Here is a 19,709-nt window from a genome sequence, read left to right as displayed (position 1 = left end):
GTTGCATTCCCTGTGTCCTAGACCTAAACATCCTAAGGAATTTGCTTTGCATGCCTTGGAAGGGGTTCGGGTGTATTTAGCAGCCATGGAATCCTTTCGGTGGTCGTACGAGCCAAGAAAAGGGCTTTCCGCTGCTTCTGGGATCTTTTCCAAATGCATCAGACAGACGGTGCCTCAGGCCTATTCTGTCAGGGGTCACACTCTGCTCGGGCACTTAGTGCTTCCTTGGTGTTTCATCAGGCGTCGGTGGTGCAGTTTTGCAAGGCGGCCACTTGGTCATCGGTGCACGCTTTCACAGAAGTTTACAAGGTGGTGGATGTGTTGGCATCTGCATATCGTTTTGGCCACAAAGTTTTGCTGGCTGCTGTTGTTTTTAGAGGGTCTGTTCCCTCTTTGGGTGTTTTTTGTTCATGTTGGGCTCCTTTTTTACCTGGTTGGCTATCGTATTTAGCCTTGGTATTTTTGTACCACCCCTCATGTTTGGCACTGCTTGGGGACATCCCTTTGCTTCTGAATAATGAAGAAGCTGTGTCCGGACCGTCAGTGAACGAAAGAGAAAATGGTATTTTTGACTTGCGGTAAAATCCATTTCTCTGCGTTCATTTACACAAAGCACCCACCCCGCTATGGAGTTGCGATGCTTCTGACACTGCTTGTTACTAAACTGAAGACCTATAGCAGAGGGGGGAGGGGGGGTATACCACCTGGGACTGCCCATAGGTGTAGCCAAGTGCTTCTTTTTTTTTTCTGCCTGGTGTCCTACTCCTGTAGAGGGCAATATAACCCTAGGTTTCTGAATAATGGAGAAGCTGTGTCCATCAATTAACTCAGAGAAATGGTTTTTACTGTAAGTCAAAAACCCCATTATTTTGGAGCTGTCAGGCATTAGGCTTTCCCAACCCATTAGTTGGGGCTCCTGTTGCTTAGTTAACGCAGGGACATAGGTTTTGGTCTGAAGTGTTTTTTGTTTTGGAGTGCTGTACAGCTCCTGTTTATAACTTGTAAATAGCATAAATAAACAGACCTGTTTTGTCAGGACACTACTGGACTAGTCTCTCTGCCCAAAAAGGTTGCTCACCACAGGGAGCACATGTACTTGCTACTTGGTCACAGCTCAGATATGATGGAGAATGCGGGCAGTTATAGCAAGAAACTGCTATTAAAGGGCCAGATCGGTGACGGAGAATGGAGGATATTGGAAAGGGGTGTGTTTAACTACTTCCGGACCGTCCGCCGCAGTTTTACGTCGGTACGTCAACGTTAGATACCGGGGTTATGGCAGCAGATAGCTGCCATAACCCCGGTATTTTTTTTAAACTGCAGGCGGATTCGCCGTGTGATCCCCCTTCTGGGTGGCGGTAGAGGTGCCCCCCTTCCTCCGCCTTCCCGGCCGTTTTCCCCGCTTCCTGGACCCGCCGGTAAAGGGGAAAATGATCCAGTCTGCTGTCCCCTCAGACAGGAAGTTGAGTGAGGGCAAGATGGCCCTCACTCTACTCTATGGCCTTGGAGGATAAATAGGAAAACAAAAAAAAAGATTCAAGAGCCCTGTCTCCGTTAGCTCGCGTGCAGAAGTGAACGCATACACAAGTCATGTCCGCATATGTAAACGGTGTTCAAACCACACATGTGAGGTATCACCACGATCGTTAGTGAGAGCAATGATTTGAGCGCTAGACCTCCTGTCTCTAAACTGGTAACCTGTAGAAATTTTTAAAATGTCGCCTATGGGGATTTTTAAGTACCAATGTTTGTCGCCATTCCGCGAGCGTGCAAAATTGGGCTAACTTCACTGTTTTTTCTTACTTTTTTTAATTTAAAAAAAAAAAAATATATATATTTTTTTTCCAAAAAAAATTGCGTTTGGAAGACCGCTGCGCAAATACAGTGTGATAAATATTGCAACAAGCTCCACTTTATTCTCTAGGGTTTCTGCTAAAAAAAAAAATGTTTGGGGGTTCTAAGTAATTTTGTATCTAAGGTGTATACGCATGCTGTACAGTGCTGCAAAACTACAGACCAAAACCTACACAGTGGTGGACAACAGCAGTTTCAATTAACGGACTGCGCAAGCATAACACATGAAATACACATCTTTGTAGTTTTCACAAACGTTACGCTCAGGCAGACTTGTCCTGTCAGTTGCCCAGGCTGCGGAGCACTGACTGTGAGTCTCAGTTTAATCTAAATTGCCTGCCAGGAATAGATGCAAATTAGAGGGGACTAGAGACCCCGGAGTTATAGGCATATAGGACAGAAAATTGGGTGACCTATAAACCCCGGCCAGGACTTCTCCTGGCTCTTTACATGGCCGCCTCCTACACTTTTTGTTATACTTTGACATTGAAATTATTAGAACAGTAAACATGTCAATATAGGTATGCTTGTTACATAAGACAATCAATAAGGATGGTACGTTGCAAAAGAAACCTCTGTTATGAAAGCAGGTCATTAGCCAGGGGTCCGCAACCAGTAGATCGCGGACAGGTGACTGGTAGATTGTGGTTTGGCCTTGCTGATCCGCCATTCCAGAGTGCAATGCAAAGGGACCTCTTGTAAAGCTGGAACCACCTAAGCCGATGCCTCCTGTACCATGTGGAGTGATACCAACTGCACTCCACCTTCTGTCCTGGCAAGCGGTATCCAGAGTGGTGCCAGCAGCAGGAAAGAGATACTCAGGTCAGTGTGAAGCAATACCCTGGACATAATAATATAGGGCTGCTTTCACACTGATGCGCTACGGTTTACCCACATTGGGAGCGCAGTGCAGTGTACCTGCAGCTTTCCTGTGGGTTTGCTGCGCTTCGCTATAGACTTCTATTATATCCTCTGGGTTTGGTGCACTTTCTGAATGCAGGAGTTTTGGTGCTAGTGCACCACACCTGCAGGATATAATAGAAGTCTATGGCAAAGTGCAGCTAACCCAGGAAAGTTGCAGGTGCGGTGCAGGTAAACTGCAGCACATGAGTGAGAACACAGCCTTATAGGGGGCTCAACGGTAAGGGTTAATTTTATATTTACACACGTCTTATCGCCCCCCAACCACACCCCAGTAGTCAGGTGTGTACCATTGCTACTGAAAATCCTAGTTGCCTGACTTTCATCTTGATCCACTACTACTGGAGCAGAGTACCAGTCACCATGAACTCCTCAAATATGGTTTCACAAGCGCATGTCACAGTTTGGGAAACATTGATTAGACTGTGGGGAGTATCTTATTTTTCTTGATCAAAGATGTGTTCACATAACATTTGTTGTTTCTCATGCAGGTATTTTGGTTGATTCCTCCCACTGTGTATAATTTGCAGCTTTATGAGGAATGGCTTTTATCAGGGAAACAAACTGACATATTCTTAGGAGACAGATCACAGGGTTGTCAGAGGATTGAACTGAAGCAAGGACACACCTTCTTTATCCCATCAGGTAACCGCAATGTTTAGGGGTTATTGCAGATAATCCATATAAAACCATACTTGATTGCCATATCCCAAAATTGCCACCGATATTTATATTTTTTTCTTTCCTTTCCCCCTGTGTACAACTTTTTCTATAGAGGCAATCACAAAATATAAGAAATCTCACACAAAATATTAGAAAAACATCTATATAAATAGGGTTCCTAAGAAAAGAGTCTCTCATCAATTCTCCCTGTCCAACATGGTTAATATGATATCTTGGGAGACATGTTTCGAATCTCGGCTGGTTGATCCACAGCATGCAATTATTGCCAGCTGCTATAGCCACTAGCAATATTCACTGTGTGCTCCTGACAGGGAGGGCTGTACTCTAAATGGTTATAACCCCTGTCAGTTTTTACCATCTTTGTCCCTTTTGTGGAGATTTCCATTCACTTCCTGTATCAAAGCTATAGCAGGACGTGAGCGGGAAATCCCTCGGTTGCTATTGGGGTCACCAGAACTAGTGTTCCCATTGGAAAATTGAGTCTACATTACTATTTTGCTGAAAACTCCAAACTTGAGTAAATCGAGAAGGTGAACTTCCCTAGTGAGGGACACAGACAGCAATAAAAATGAATAGATGTTCTAATCCCTCTCCACTCTATCCAAAAAATTAAAAAACGTTCCTTTTTAACTTTAAAGCAAATAACGTAATTCGTTATAAAGAGTAGATATAAAGAGATACAAAAAGTGCATGTAATCATTACCCCTCACACATCAGGTTCCATTCATTTAATGCTAAATAAACAATGCTATGCAGGCCTCCTGACTGATAGCCGCGTATGATGATATAGCACTGTAAGGTAAAAACTATGTTCCTGAAGACTCAAAAACAACCCTGCCCTACATGGGTGGCTTGCTGAGCTGACTCAATTTATCTCTGGAATATTTTCGATATCTATAGTTTCCACTGTTGAATTTCCGGTACAAGAACATAGTTTTCATATACAGTTCAATATCATATGTGACTATTGGTTAGGAGGAATTTACAATTCTCTCAATTGTTTAGTCCATCATTGAATGACTTGTACCCTATGGGTTATTCATTACATGTGTTTCATGTACAGGTGATCCCCGGGTTACAAACAAGATGGGGTCTGTAGGTTTGTTCTTCTTTTTTCTATAAAAAAAAAAAAAGTTTTATTGTACAAATCAGCATAAGAAAAGCATCATACACAGACATAAAGAAAATGCACGACATTGTTCAAAAGTCACACAGGATACAGTCCGATAACCGTAACGATTAAAAGAATCTCAACCAACACCCTAGGGGGGTCTCCCTGCCCAGACAAAATTTATCACCACTCCCTCCAGCCACGCAAAAAAGGATTTGGGAATACAGATCGTCGTGTTCCAGAAAAAATATAAAAATTTAGGCAAATAAACCATTTTCAACAAATTCACTTTGCCCACAGGGGTCAACGGGAGTGTATGCCATGCCACACATCTGTTGTTGAGCTGTTGTAGCAAAGGTTCAACATTCTTCACCAGATATGCCGTTAGTCCCCTTCCCACTCTAATCCCGAGATATACAAAATCATCCACCCACTTAAGCGAGGTACCCGTGTGAATCCGATGGACAGAAAAGTGTAGCGACAACAGGACCGATTTGTCCCAATTGACCCGTGTAGCGGCCGAATTGTTCAGACAAGGCCAGCGCAGCACAGCGCAAAGAGACGAAGACGCATCCACCAAGTACAACAGGGTATCGTCTGCATATAAAGAGATCTTCTCCTCAACCGGGCCAATACGATTCCCCCCTCACCCCAGAGTCCTCCCTCAGCAAAATTGCCAGGGGTTCCAGGGCCAGAGCAAAGAGGGCAGCACTGGCGCGTCCCACGACCCAGGGGAAAGTAAGCCGACAGAGTGTTTAGTGCGGACTCGCGCCGTAGGAGTAGCATAAAGCATCTGTATCCAGGTTAAAAATCGAGGACCAAATCCGGCACTAGATAGAACCACCCACAGCCCCACTCGACCGAGTTGAAAGCCTTCTCCACATCAGGTGAGGCTACCCCTCCCCCCCGCCAGACTCCGCCAGGGCAATGTGAGTGCAAGCGCTGAATAATGTCAGTTCCCCGCCCCAGTATGAACCCTGCCTGATCAGAATGAATCAAAGCCGTAATAATCCCATTCAGCCGAATAGCCAGGATTTTGGCTAGTTGCTTTTTGTCAACATTTAGCAGTGAAATAAAACGGTATGAGGAGCATAAAGACGGGTCTTTCCCCCGGCTTAGGAAGCACAACAATGACCGCCTCCCCCATCGAGTCCAGAAGGGAACCCCCCCTGCAATCGACCCCTCTAGTATGTGATGCAATCTCGGAACCAGAACCTCAGCATAGGCCCTGTAGAACTCGACCGGGATATCATCAGGCCCAGGAGTCTTCCCCGGCTGGAGCGACTTCAAAGCCATTTGTACCTCCTCTATCGAAATATGGGCGACCCGGGAGGTGTAGAGTCTGATGTAAGGAAGCTAAACAATAATCTATCCCCTCAGGAGTAGACACTAGAGAACCATCAGTCAAGTATATGCGGAACCGCAATTCCCCCTGTCTGCAATTCCCCCTGTCTGTTCCCTGGATAGCCAAGCCTGTAATTTACCATTCTGCTCCCCTTGCTCAAAAATACGTTGGGATTGGTGCAAGAGTTTTTTTTCTGCGTAAGATTTGCTGATGCGAGGTACCTCCGCAGTTAGGGTTCTAAACCTAGCATAATGTTGGGGATCCCCGGTTCTAATGTACAAGGCTTCCTGAATACCCACTGCCTCCTCCGCCTTAGTAAGGTCGGCCTTCCTGTCCCTACGCAATCTATTGATAATGAGCTGATCTTGACCACGAGTAAAGGCCTTGAAAGCATCCCGCACAGTAGTCTCCCCCGCCGAGCCGGATTTCACAACCCAGTAATCCCGCATGACCTCCCCATCACCTCCAGTAAAGAGAAACCCAAAAACTGGAAAGTCTCCATAATGTAATAGAGGGGCCTTCCGAACGGGCAAGGCTCAGAAGAACCGGAGCATGATCTGGGATACCCCTCGGCAGAATTTTAGTGTCCCTGACCCTAGGGAAAACAGATCCACCAGCGTATGCCAAATCAATGTGGGAAAAGGTTTTGTACGTTGTGGAGTGGCAGGTGTAAACCCCGGACTGAGGACGTCTCCACCTCCACACATCTGTAACGCCATAGGTATCCATCCGTATACCACCCGCTGATATTCTGTCCATACCCGGGTCAGGGATCATATTAAAATCACCCATGAGGACCACATTGTCCACCCCAAACTCCGCTATCTTGGCCGTTATTTTGTTTAACAGGACCAAGGAAGCCAGAGGGGTGGAGGTACAGACCCACAATAATCCATATCATACTCTGTATCTTAGCATGAACTATAACATAACGGCCATCAGGGTCCAGTGTCGGATCCAGGAGCACAAATGGGAGTGTCTTGTGCACCAGTACACTCACTCTTCTTGCAAAGTTGGAATAAGTGTAGTGGTAATGATGCCCAACCCACGGTTTTTAAGTCTAAAGGTGCGACCCCCAAACCCCCCCCCCCCCCCCCACCACCACCAGATGAGTCTCCTGAAATATACATATGTGGGGATTGTATGTTTTCAGGAATTGGAACACCAATGACCTCTTAACCGGGGAATTCAGTCCTGGTATTTCAAGACAAAATCTCAAGAGAAGACATTGCTGCCCCAAAAAAATCCCCCCAGACCCATGACAGCGCAGAAAAAGATGCATATCCCATAATCTTTAACAAGCAGATCAGCAAATATAAGCAAAGTCGTGCATGTAGTAAAAATAAAAGCAATGAAAAAACAACTGGCCCAACGGGGCCAACATTCCCCCCCGAACAGTACAGGTTGCACAACAGGTGCCCCCTGACAACTTGAAGTCTAGATTAACTGAACAACCGCCACCACAAACTGGGTAAGCCTTGGGCAGATCCTTCCAGAAGATCAGAGAGTATTGTAGCCGCTCAAAGCAAAGAGATATCAGGGCATCCCCATTCAGCCAGGGTCAGAGATGGGGTGGCAGGGATTCCAACCAGGTAGAAGCTTCGCTCGGGGTAGAGAAGAATCGGGTAGCCTCGCCATCCTGGACTCTCAAGTGTGCAGGATAAAGTACTCCATAACGAATATTGCGAGCCCGCAACAGCGCCTTCATGTGGTCGAACGATTTTCTAAGCTTCTGCGTCTCGACTGAATAATCCGGAAAGAGGAGCAGTTTAGCATTTTGAAAGTGGAGTTCTCCCGCAGCGCGGGATGCCCTGTGTATTTTATCTCGGTCCCTGAAATTAAGTAATCTGAAGATTGGCGTGCGAGGAGGAGCCCGGGGGGACCAGGCTTAGGGGGAACACGATGCGCCCGCTCCACAGTGTAGTAAGGAGATAGGTGGGCCCTCAGTAGAAGATCCTCCACAAACGCCATCGGGCTAACCCCCCTCTGGCATCCCAATGATGCGGCAGTTATTCCTCCTGTTCCTGTTCTCAGCATCCTCAGCCCTGTACCCCAAGGCCTTAATCCTGGATTTTAATGAACGAATGTCCGCACCATGCTCACCCACAGTATCTTCAGTCTGACTGACTCTTTGCTTCACTTCTGTGATCGGGAAGCGGAGCTTATCATTGTCCTGCCGTAGGAGGCTCAGGTGGACAGCCTCTATTTCGGCCGTGAGAGCAGCCTGACGTGGCTATGGCTGCCATAACATCTGATCGTTCCGGCTGTGTGGAGCCTCCTCTGATTCCATCTGGGAGGACATGTGTGAGCGCCTCGTGGCTCCAGTCTGCACTGGGAGTGTCAGACATCGCTGTTTTCTCCGCTATGGGCGGGGAAATGCAGCCGTTTCCCCTTACCAGCTCGAGCACCGGATGATCTGTGGCGCATCTAGAGGTCCAGGGAGAGGATGTCATCCCAGTAGGTGAGTATACAGCGGATATATTGACCGTGGCCTGACAGAGCTCAGGAAGATGCGGCCGCTCATGTCGCCATCTTGGACACGCCTCCCTGTAGGTTTGTTCTTGCGTTGAATTTGTATGCAAGTCAGAACAGGTACATTTTTTTTAAGTGTAGCTCCAGCCAAAAAAGATTTTTTTTTTTGGCTAGCATAGGGAAGGGTTAACACCCCTGTAACAATTGTTTTGCTGCCTGTGCCCCTGTTCAGCAAATTTTTCCTCACTTTCTGTCCCTATGACAACATTTTGAAAGTTTTTTTTTTTTTTTGGGTTGTTGCGGAAACAAGGATTGGTGATAAACCTTCAGTGGAGACATCTTTTTCCCATGAAAACTCTTACAGAAGTGATTTCCCTTCCTAGGGGTAGATTTCTTCTCACTGCCTATTGTCTCCCTCAGTTTGTAAGTAGGAGTCATTTGTAAGTCAGGTGTTTGTAACCCGGGGACCGCCTGTATCCCTTTAGATCTGGTCTTTTGTGCTGATCACTTTGAGATTTTTAATACATTTATTTTCTATTTGCAATTACTCTATGAGCTGCGCACAGCAATTTTAAGTCCATTTCAGACACTTTTGCACTACCTGGAACTGTAAATGTTTCCCATGTAATCGTTGGAAACAAGCAATCTACTACTGGCTAGCCTGTGTTTTTTTTTTTTTTTTTTTTTTTAATAAAACAGATGGAATTTTTATTTTATTGGAAAAGTATGTGCTGTGAATCTCAAAGTCTTAAGAATAATCCATTCTAAGCATGAATCCTCAGTCTTTTGTAATTGCATATGATATTAAATCTATCAAGTACTTTATGAGAATGGTTACAAAAGAGCTTCGAGTTTGTTTTATCACTATATATACATCTCTGGGCAATGGTAATGTCATAAAGTGCTTTAAATGGTAGGACCAATGTCCTGGGATGTACAGGCATAGCATATTCCAACCTTGAATATTTGTGTTTGGACTCATGGGGAAGTGTTAAATGTTTGAAAATGGAAATAAACAGTTTGATCAACTAGAAAACATACACACACACACACACACACACACTATATATATATATATATATATATATATATATATATATATATATATATATATATATATATATATATGTGTGTGTGGGAAGAAACCAAGTGAGAACATTATTGGCTAACCAAATGGATTTAATGCAGTAACTTTGAAAGCTTCTTTGGCATTATCCAGTGGTTAAAAAAAAAAAGTTTGCATCAGCAAAATGGAGCTGGCCCTAACAAGGTCTCCGAGATCAAAGTATACGAATCCATCTTGCAAATTCACAAAAAATGCTTGCTATCAGACCACAACCCAACCAAAGTAGATAATTTCCACTACATCACTTCCCTTTTAAGCACTTCCCCCTGCAAAAAAAAACCAACCCTTTAAATGGGTGCTTAAAGTTGTAATCAAATGGATGACAGGCAGGGTATTTATGACAGAAGAGACCCTATTGGTCTCTTCTGACATAAATGCATCCTTCTGCCACTCAGCTGTCATATTCACTGAGCCGTGCATGTGCAGCTCTGCAAACATTTATGGCCCCGATCCGTGCCGCGGTGATGTGACTCCCGTAAGCATGCGCGGGAGTAGCGTCATCGTGGCCTGACCTATCAAATGGACGAAGGCACAGGACCTAGTACATTATGGCATAACCCACCTGGGGGGGCCTAAAATACATTTTATAGCATACTTTTACTTCCACTTTAACGAGGATTCTTTTAAGCTTTTTCTAGGCAAACACAACCAAAACATGCTGTTAACACAACATATTTGCTATAGGCATATTACTGAGCATTACTTCGTTCTTCATAATCAACACAAGTGTGAACGAGCCCTTAATGAGTATTGCCTCATTATGTGCCCTCACTTTGATGGGGGGCACATGCTGTCACTATCTGTCACAAAAAGGGCTCATTCAAATGTGTGTTGAATATGAAGAATTAAGCAATGCCCATTAATGCCCTTTTAGCATTTTCATATGCGTTTGACATGTTTTCGTTGGGTTTATGAAGCGGTAAAAAGCTTCAAGAATGCTTGACAAATGCCCATGAAAGTGCTTAAAGGGGAAGTGATGTAGAGGAAAAGATCTACTTTGAGGCGTGGTTGGGTTGTGGCGATAGCAGGCATTTTTGTGAATTCTCTGCGAGATGGTTTCATATGCTTTTGATCTCTTTGACACTTAGCTTGGTCCAGCTCATTTTTGCTGACACAAAAAGCTTTGCCACTGACAATAATGCTTCATGCCTCTGCTCCTGCCTGGCACTGTCAGTATTGCTGGCAGGCTTGATGCTTTAGCCTGCAGACAGAAGCAAATGGTGTTAGCACACAGCTTTGTACAAACAGGAAGTGGCTGGAGCTGTTCTGTCCCTGTTCTATTATTTCCCGGTCACTGGGGTACAGGAGCCTCTTTCTCTCCCCCAATGCCCAGTTAACACTTTATGAATGCTTCACTAACCAGCCATAAGTGTTCTAGTGCAATTACAGGGAATTACCATTGAAATCAATGAAGGCAGCTGACAAACCTTGATGCCTAATGAAAGCAACATGCTGGTTAATTTTTAACACAACAAAATGCTACTACTCCTGAGTGGACAGCACTGTGTGGTGCCATTGTAATAATCATTGCAAGCATTGAAGGGCAATTATGAGGCTTTAAAAATGCTGAATAAATGCCACATAAACGCATGGTATTGCTGCACATGTGAACAAACCCAAAGAGGAGGGATGTAATGATTTTCTCAATAAACCAATGGGCAAGCAAAGGCACACATGCCATGAAGACTGACTTCTGGTTCATGTCTAGGTAGGAGAGTGACTGATTGTTAAAGTGACTTATGGCTATCAATTCTCTTATCTTTACAAAGTATACAAAAGGCAAAATGTTTTTTTTTTTTTTTTTTTACCATTTGTCCCGTTGGGGAGATTTCCCTTCACTTCCTGTCTCATAGCCCAAACCGGAAGTGAGAGGAAGTCTCTTCAAAGTGAGGGAGTCCCAATGTGTCACCAGAATTAGTGTCCTCATTGGAAGATTTCGCCTCTATTCGTGTTTTGATGTCATCCCAAAATTTGGGGTTCGCTTTTGCTTTCATGAAAACAGTAAACGGGACCTGATGGGGCACAGACAGCAATTCCGAAATGAGACAGGAGTTCTAATACCTCTCCACTCTGGGGGAAAAAATAAGTTTTGCCTTTTAGGTCAGCCATAGACATTCTAAATCTCAGCTGGTTCAGCAGCAACCTGCTGAGATTCAAACCATGTGTGGGCAGGCTGAATGTACCAAGTTGATCGATCTATCAACTTTGGTACAACCAGCCTGCCGGATTCACTTGCGATTATTTGCTAGCAATAATCACTGTCTTCAGCCAAATGCTTGGCAGGAGGGATTCCCCTGTCAGCACTGTCTGTGTTGATGGAACTTTCTTTTCTGCAACCTGTGGTTCCAGGAATAAAATGTACACCGTCTATGGCCTGCCTTGGTTACAATTTAACGTTACGTTGGTCAGGTGTAGTGCAAGTTTGAATTTGACAATTATATGTCATCATTTTAGGGTCCGTGATGAGTCTCATTTCTGTTTAGAATAATCTGACCCATAACTCAAAAAGGCATACATTTTCTACTTCAAGAGTGATTGGCTCAAAAGATATCAGCTATGAAACCTGCTCTTCGTTTTTTTGTAGTAAAGAGCTCTATGAACAGTTTGGCAGTATGTTGATCAAGCGATAAACCCCATTGCTTTACGGCTTACGGAAACAATGGAAAATGAGTGAGACAGGGTTGACATTGTTTTTAGTTAAACATGTCTGGGATATTGTTTGTAGATCCGTTTATTGCAGGTAAGCCTCTAACTCAGAATACTAACTCATTGGTGCAAGCCTAGAATGCATTTCCTAATAAATGATCAAATAAAACCTTCTCTGTTTAGTGCAAATAAAGTTGTCCGTGAGATCATCAATACAGTGGGCAACTTTGCTTGAGCTCTGTTTTCTCTAAATTGTGTCTTTACTTAGTGCCCCATCCTCCTTAATTGCTCTAAGCAGGAACAGGAGCGTTCCTGTTAAGGCAAGAAACTGCCCCAAGAGACACCATGAGATGGTCAGGTTGTGCCTACAGTCGTCCTTTCAATGATATGTACAGCCAGCTTTAGCCACTCATCCAAAGTCTCGTCCACTGCAAACTTTTCGGTTTACTTTTGACTTGTTTTAGAATGAACTGTTACTAGAATGACTACCCATTCTGCCCCTGAAGTGATTAAACATCAATGCAGCCATGCAGAGAATACATGTGCTACTTTCAGACTTGAATTTGTGTTTTAATACTTACTAAACAAGCAGGCCTAAGCATTCAACACCATTCTATAGGAATGTTGTTCCATATGTCTACATTATCTGCTATGGAGGAATTGATTTCTAATAAGCAGACAAAGGATATTTCTTGTGATCTCATCATTGCCTCTACAAATTTTTTTTATAGAATGAACCCACTAATATGAAACCTATTTTTGTATGCGTGTATATATTTAATTCTGTAAACCGCATAGACGTTATGTTTAGCTTTTGTTTGCTGTGTTGCCCACCCCTCAGTTGGACTGCTTTTGGGCTTCCCAATTGTCTGAATCCTGTGTTCTTTTGAGGAGCAAAATGTTTATACTTACCGTAAAAACCATTCATTAAAGCAGAACTACACTCACCTTGAAACAAACAAGTAAAATTCCCAGTTCAATTTGCTAGCCAGTTTGCTTACCAACCAGATTAACCTGTCTAACAGTTTGCGTCAAAACAGGGTTTAGTTAGCACACATTTGCAAACGCATGTGAAAGCTGCAGGGCCACTTCACGGCTCCCTGTATACCTGCAGTCCTAACTCTAATGAATTTATAAGAGTCTTCACAGTGGAAGCACATGCAAGCTAATGGATAGATAGGGGGCAGGTGAGCCTGGAGGTGGCCCATCCCTCCTAAAGGTAATTGGGGGCATAATGGATGCCCAGCTGATGGTATTACAGCAAAGGCATCCAGTATGTCCACTCACCAGTACACATTAACAACAAAGAAAATGGCCTCTGCCCCCACCTATTACTGGCCTTCATAGCAAAGAACACATGGAAGGCCAACGCACATGAAACAAACAAGTAAAATTCCCAGTTCAATTTGCTAGCCAGTTTGCTTACCAACCAGATTAACCTGTCTAACAGTTTGCGTCAAAACAGTTAGTTTAGTTAGCACACACTTGCAAACGCATGTGAAAGCTGCAGGGCCACTTCACGGCTCCCTGTATACCTGCAGTCCTAACTCTAATGAATTTATAAGAGTCTTCACAGTGGAAGCACATGCACTCACCTTGGTTCCAGCAGTTCGGCATCCTAGAGCTCCCCACTGGCCGCTGTCCTCTTATAGCGGCCCACTTCCAGGGTTCGAGTACTGGCTGCTTTGGAACATCAACAAATTTCTACAGTGAGCGGCACGTGTGCCGCTCACTGTACAGGGGCGGACAGGCAGCTAGGTCATTTTAGTATTCAATAGTTTTTGAGTTTTTACAAAACAGCAAAATCGTAAAACAAAGAAAGGGGTAACATACAGGAAAGTACCACGCACCACAACAGTGCGTGTCAGTATATAAAACCATGACATATTGGCAGCTAGGTCATTTTAATGCAGAAGAGACATCCAGCAGACTAACAGAGGTGTGCTGCTTCTCCTTTACTGTCCAAAGATAAACTGAAGGAGGGACAAGATTTCTAAGTGCATCTTAACTGCAGCAAGAAAGTTCAGGTCTCTTGACCTGACGCAGAAATTTGCTATATGGTAGAACTGCGTAAGTCTCAGAAAAAGATGGACCAAAAAAAAAAAAAATTCCTTCGGAAGGTATAATACCATGTATTTTATTTGTGTGTTTAGTTGTTTGCCTGGAGTTCAGCTTTAGGGTGCATTCACACTGGCGAATGCACACCACCTGCGATTACATGCGAGAACCCAGCAGAGGTTCCCATAATTAAGTTGCAAGTAGGCAGCCCCATTGAAAGCAATGGGAGGCTGGAGGCTCTTGCAGCTAATTTCACCCACTTGTATGTAATCTCTCAAGCAGCGATTATGTGCGAGTGGGCATGATTAGTTGGTAGAGCTTGCAGTCTCTCATTGCTTTCAATGGGGCTGCCTGCTTGCAGCTAATCAAGGCAATCTCTGCTGGGGTTTTCACATGTAATTGCAGGTGGTGTGCATTTGCAGCTGTAAATGCACACTTAAGAATTAGTGATCTCCTCTCCCTGCCCACCTGTTGGCTGGATGGCAAAAGAGCAATAACAACTCAGGGCTGGTTCACAGCACAGCGCACTGCACTACAGTGCACTCAGTTGTGTTGTGGCTTCTTACATTACGCAGTCTGTTCAAAATGAATAGGCTGTTATTACCTCAACACACAAAAATGTAGTGCATGCTGCAGATTTCATGCATTGTATTTGGGCTATGTTGCATTGTGTCCTGATTGTGCAATGCAAAAAAGGCACGCATGTTGCGTCACTGTGTTGCATGCACACGCTATGTTGACACGTTGTGTTAAGCAGCCCGTTCAAATGAAAAAAAAAAAGGTGCTTTGAGCTGCGCTTTGTTACACATACTGGCCAAAGATGGCACTGCAACGTTCCCAATGTGGGTTATATGCCTTACGCAAGTAGTGTGTGAATAGCCTTTTCACCACGTTGCCAAGTAGTGTGTGAATAGCCTTTTCACCACATGTTGCCACAGCTCTCTGGTGTGAATGAGCCCTAAGTCATCAACTTCCTTCACCTTGTTCTCTTCTTCTGCCAGCATATGTGCCTGCAGCAGAACTGGATTGGCTACTAGGGCTACCACTCTCTCGGAGTGCTGGCTGTGCAAGGGATAACAGAGCCTGGCAGATATAGGTACTTCAGCTAGCTGTATGAAGAAAATTATGGACTGTAAGTGATGCCATTTATTGCCTAACTAGATAATAAAGATGCAAGGTTTCATTGTATGTGACTTTTTTGTCAGTCATTTTACGGTGAATTTTTGCCTTTAATGATGGCTTAAATGGGACCACGCGCTGCTACTAATTGTGTGTAAAAATATATACAGTACATGTGTGTAAAATTATTTGTAATGGTGTAGACCACTATATTATAGTTGAACTGTGGGATTGTAGAAAAATCTACACTTCCAATGTGGCCATCCCTGCACAGCAAGGGTTAAATTATTGTTAGTCCAGTGGTAAAGGAATAAGGGCATACTGGCTGTAATGCTTTCCTATTCCTCACTGCAGCACTCTTTCTCATATCTACACTTTGGATCCTCAAGTGTAAAGCAGGGTAATCAGTCCTACATTGTATTTGAGGTGTCTGCTGGCCTAAGTACCTTTTAGAGAAGGCTTTTGGGGGCTGGTTGCAGAGATGGAGGGAGCCTACCAAGCAAGGAATAGGGTAAAGCCTGGGCCTACAGTTTTTTTTTTTTTTTTTTGTTAATTCGTTCAGTGAGGCGGATAAAAACCATCCCCTTCTTTGGGACATGGTTTTCTAATAATGTCACCTGCCACTCAGGATACATGGATCAAAGGTTGCAGCCACTGATTGTCTGGATTTTTTCTGATCTGTCCTTTCCTTCAACTGGGGGAGGGTACACACTGATCAAAATTTGACTGGTCCCCATTGAAAACCTCTTTCTAAAGTTGTATACTATCCTTCATCTACAAAACTTTCCTTGAGGGTGATATTCATGTCCCCCACCATATGTCTCTTAATGGGGGAAAAAGACCTGGGCAGACAACTGGAACCACAACTGTGGACTCAAATTTGGGACAGTATCATACACAGATCCCTAAACTCATTTGTTGGGGCGAACTATAAACTATATTGTTTAGGTTCAATATGGTACCTTTTTATAGAACTGCCAAATTTGTACAGGGTGCTTTGGCCATGGTTTTCAAGGTTGTGAATCAACTGGCACTCTAACCCACTTCTGGTGGGAAGGCCCTAGAATCAAACATTTCTGGACTAGGGTCTACCAACAAGTCGACAGCGTCCTGGGATCTAGTATCCCTAAAAATCTCTCCTAAAGCTTTATTGAATTTAAAACCAGCTGAATGCACTCCAGACCAGTTTAAGGTTTTGACTGATTTTCACAGAAGCTGAAGAGACTCTAGCTACAGCATGGTGGTCCAGAACTCCATTACACATGTGAAACAAAACATTTCATAGTACTTTTTTAATGAAACTCTGGCTGCCATCTTACATGATAAAGTCAAAACATTTAAAAAGGTCTGGCATATGGTCTCTAACTATATTTCGGGGTTGATTTTCAATGAGCCTCCATGTACAATTTAATCCTCCACTTCATGTGTAGGTGTTTGTACCGGACCAACTGCAACTCTTTATCTTGAACTCTTTTACCCATGCTTTCCTTTTTCCCATACCTCCCTACTCTGTAAACATTTGCTTTCTTAAAGAGGAAGTGAAGTCTTAAGAATAATTTTGTACCTATAGGTAAGCCTATAATAGGGCTTACCTATAGGTACTGTAAATATCCTAAATGTGTACCGTTTAGGAGATATTTACTCTGCTTGCAGCCAATTGACCTAATCGGCGCATGCGCTCTGAAGGAATGGCCACCCGTGCCGTTCCTTCAGATACCTGTGCCGTGAATGACTGTTCCCCCACGCATGTGCGGGAGTGACGTCATTGCGGCTCCGGCCTGTCACATAGCCAGAGTCCGTGGACCCGGAAGGAAGGCTAGGAGAAAATGGACGCTGCCTCCAGCGACTACATCGCATTGCTGTAGGGTTTCGTTTTCAGGTAAGTGTCAAATAATTTGCTAGTATGCAATGCATACTAGCACATTATGCCTTTACCTTGCAGGCCAAAAAAAAAAAAAAAAGTAACCAGTGGTTTACAACCTCTTTAACTTATCTCCATCTTTTGGGTCTTTTACTTTCGCAGTACAGAGCTGTTTAGCCTTGGTAAAGCCCTGAGGGGTACTCCCTTGATAGGGAACTCCCTCACTACAACTCACATTTTGATAGGGTTATTGTACCTCAAATGTCGCCAGACCCCCCTCCCCCCCCCCTTCCCCCCCCAATGATATCTTGAATGCATAGAGCCCCCCTCTGAAAGGAATGTTCATTGCTCATGTTGCAACTGGGGTTACATAGTAGTTGAGGTTGAATAAAGAAAATATTCCATCCAGTTCAACCTGAGTAGGTGTACATGTGTCAGTGTTGAAAATAATTTCCCATATCCCTGCATGTTGTGTTCTTTAACCACTTAAGCCCCGGCAGATTTTACCCCCTTCCTGACCAGGGGGTATTTTGCGATTCGGCACTGCGTGACTTTAACGGACAATTGCGCGGTTGTGCGACGCTGTACCTAAACTAATTTGACGTCCTTTTTTTTCCCCACAAACAGAGCTTTCTTTTGGTGGTATTTGATCACCTGTGCGATTTATTTATTTATTTATTTTTTTTTGATCATGTGCTATAAACAAAAAGAGCGTCAATTTTGCAAAAATAACAATATTTTTCAAATTTCTTTTTTTATATGAAATTCCCAAAAAAAAAAAAAAAATGTAAAAATCAAAATTGTTTAACATTTTCGGCCGATTTGTTTTATGCTACATATGTTTGGTAAAAAAAATCGCAAAAAGCGTATTTGGATTGGTTTGCGCAAAAGTTATCGCGTTTACTAACCAAGAGAAAGATTTTTGTCATTTTTGTTTTTTTTTTTTTTTTTTTTAACGAGTAATAGCGGCGATCTGCAATTTTTTTTTTGCGGGACTGAGACATTGCGGCGGACAGATCGGACCCTTGACTGACATTTTTGACACTTTTGGGGTTACCAGTGACATTGCTACAGTAATAAGTGCTATACATATGCACTGTTACTGTAAAATGACACTGGTAGTGAAGGGGTTAACTTTATTTGCGAGGGAGGGGTGGTGTGTGTCCCTAGGGACGTGATTCTTATTGTGATTGTGGCGTGCGCTCGCTCCCCAGAGCCTCACAGGCTAGTGATGTACCCATACGTCACTTTTGCCTGTGTGGGGCAAGTGGTTAAGATGTATTTATGGAGTATTTTAAAAATATCAATACTCCCCCGCTGGCACCACTAATTGTGGAAGAGAGTTTCACATCCTTATCGCCTTGACGGTGAAAAACCCCCTGCGCAGTTTAAGGTTAAACCGCTTCTCCTACAATCTCATTGTGTGGCTTTTTTCCTATGCTGGGATCACCATTGAGGTATTTGTAAATCGCCATCATGTCCCTCTCAAGCGTATCTTCTCCAGTGAGAATAATTTTAGTACTTGTATACGCTCCTCATAATTTAAGTTCTCCAATCCCCTTATTAATTTAGTTGTCCTGCTTTGGACTCTCTCCAGCACATCCCTTCTGAGGACTGGTGACCAGAACTGGACAGAATACTCCAGATGTGGCCTAACCAGAGTTTTATAAAGCGGCAGGATTATAGTTTTATCTCTGGAGTATATCCCCTTTTTTATGCATGCTAATATTCTGCCAGCTTTGGTAGCTGCAGCTTGACATTACATGCTATTGCTCAGTCTCTTTCACTAGGACCCCCCAGATCTTTCTCCATCCTTGATTTTCCCAGAGGTTCTTCCCCTAGCGAGTAGTTTGCTTTTGTTTTTAGCCCGCAAGTGCATTATCTTAAATTTCTCTGCATTAAACACCATTTGCCATGTAGTTGCCCACTCCATTATTTTGTTCAGGTCTTTCTTTAAAATTTCTATATCCTGATGTGAAGTTATTATCCTGCTTATTTTTGTGTCAACCGCAAAAACTGAGATTGAGATATGTATCCTATCCTCTATATCATTTATGAATAAATTAAACTGAATCGGTCCCAAAACAGAGCCTTGAGGCACCCCACTTACCACTCCAGACCAGGCTGAGTACACGTTATTTATCACATGGGGCAATTTGTTGTACTTGTATCGGTTTTGTGCGGCAGTGTTAATTTTGGCAGCAAATTTCAATTTAGTTTTAGTCTTAGTCTTAGGACTAAAATGGCATTTCAGTTTTAGTCCCATTTTAGTCTTCTGCAAGTGTTTTAGTTTTAGTCGTATTTAGTCGACTAAAACCCCAGTACATTTTAGTCGACTAAAACTCATTTTAGTCATCTATAATCAAATGGGTGTACTTCAATTGTATTTTGTAATGCATTATTTAAGCATTTCTCTACAATTTTCAAACTCATATACTACTGCTGGTCCTGAAATGTTTTATTATTTATGGTATTAAGCTTTGAGCATGCACCAGTGTTAATTTTGGCAGCA

At 43.4% G+C, this 19,709-nt stretch overlaps 1 protein-coding gene across 4 annotated transcripts in view; it reads left to right on the top strand.

The window, feature by feature from the left end:
- KDM2B (lysine demethylase 2B) overlaps window positions 1-19,709 on the top strand; it is a 246,416-nt gene that overhangs the window by 87,468 nt on the left and 139,239 nt on the right. For all 4 annotated transcript variants that reach the window (XM_082244129.1, XM_082244128.1, XM_082244130.1 and 1 more), the window contains one exon: window positions 3,267-3,420. In XM_082244129.1, the coding sequence (XP_082100255.1) occupies window positions 3,267-3,420 (154 nt within the window). The remainder of the gene's footprint in view (window positions 1-3,266; window positions 3,421-19,709) is intronic.

The sequence above is a fragment of the Pelophylax lessonae genome (assembly GCF_965119305.1).
Source record: "Pelophylax lessonae genome assembly, chromosome: 1".
Lineage (NCBI taxonomy): Eukaryota > Metazoa > Chordata > Amphibia > Anura > Ranidae > Pelophylax > Pelophylax lessonae.
Note: the sequence above shows the minus strand (reverse complement) of the source record. Positions and strands in the feature narration are given on the sequence as shown.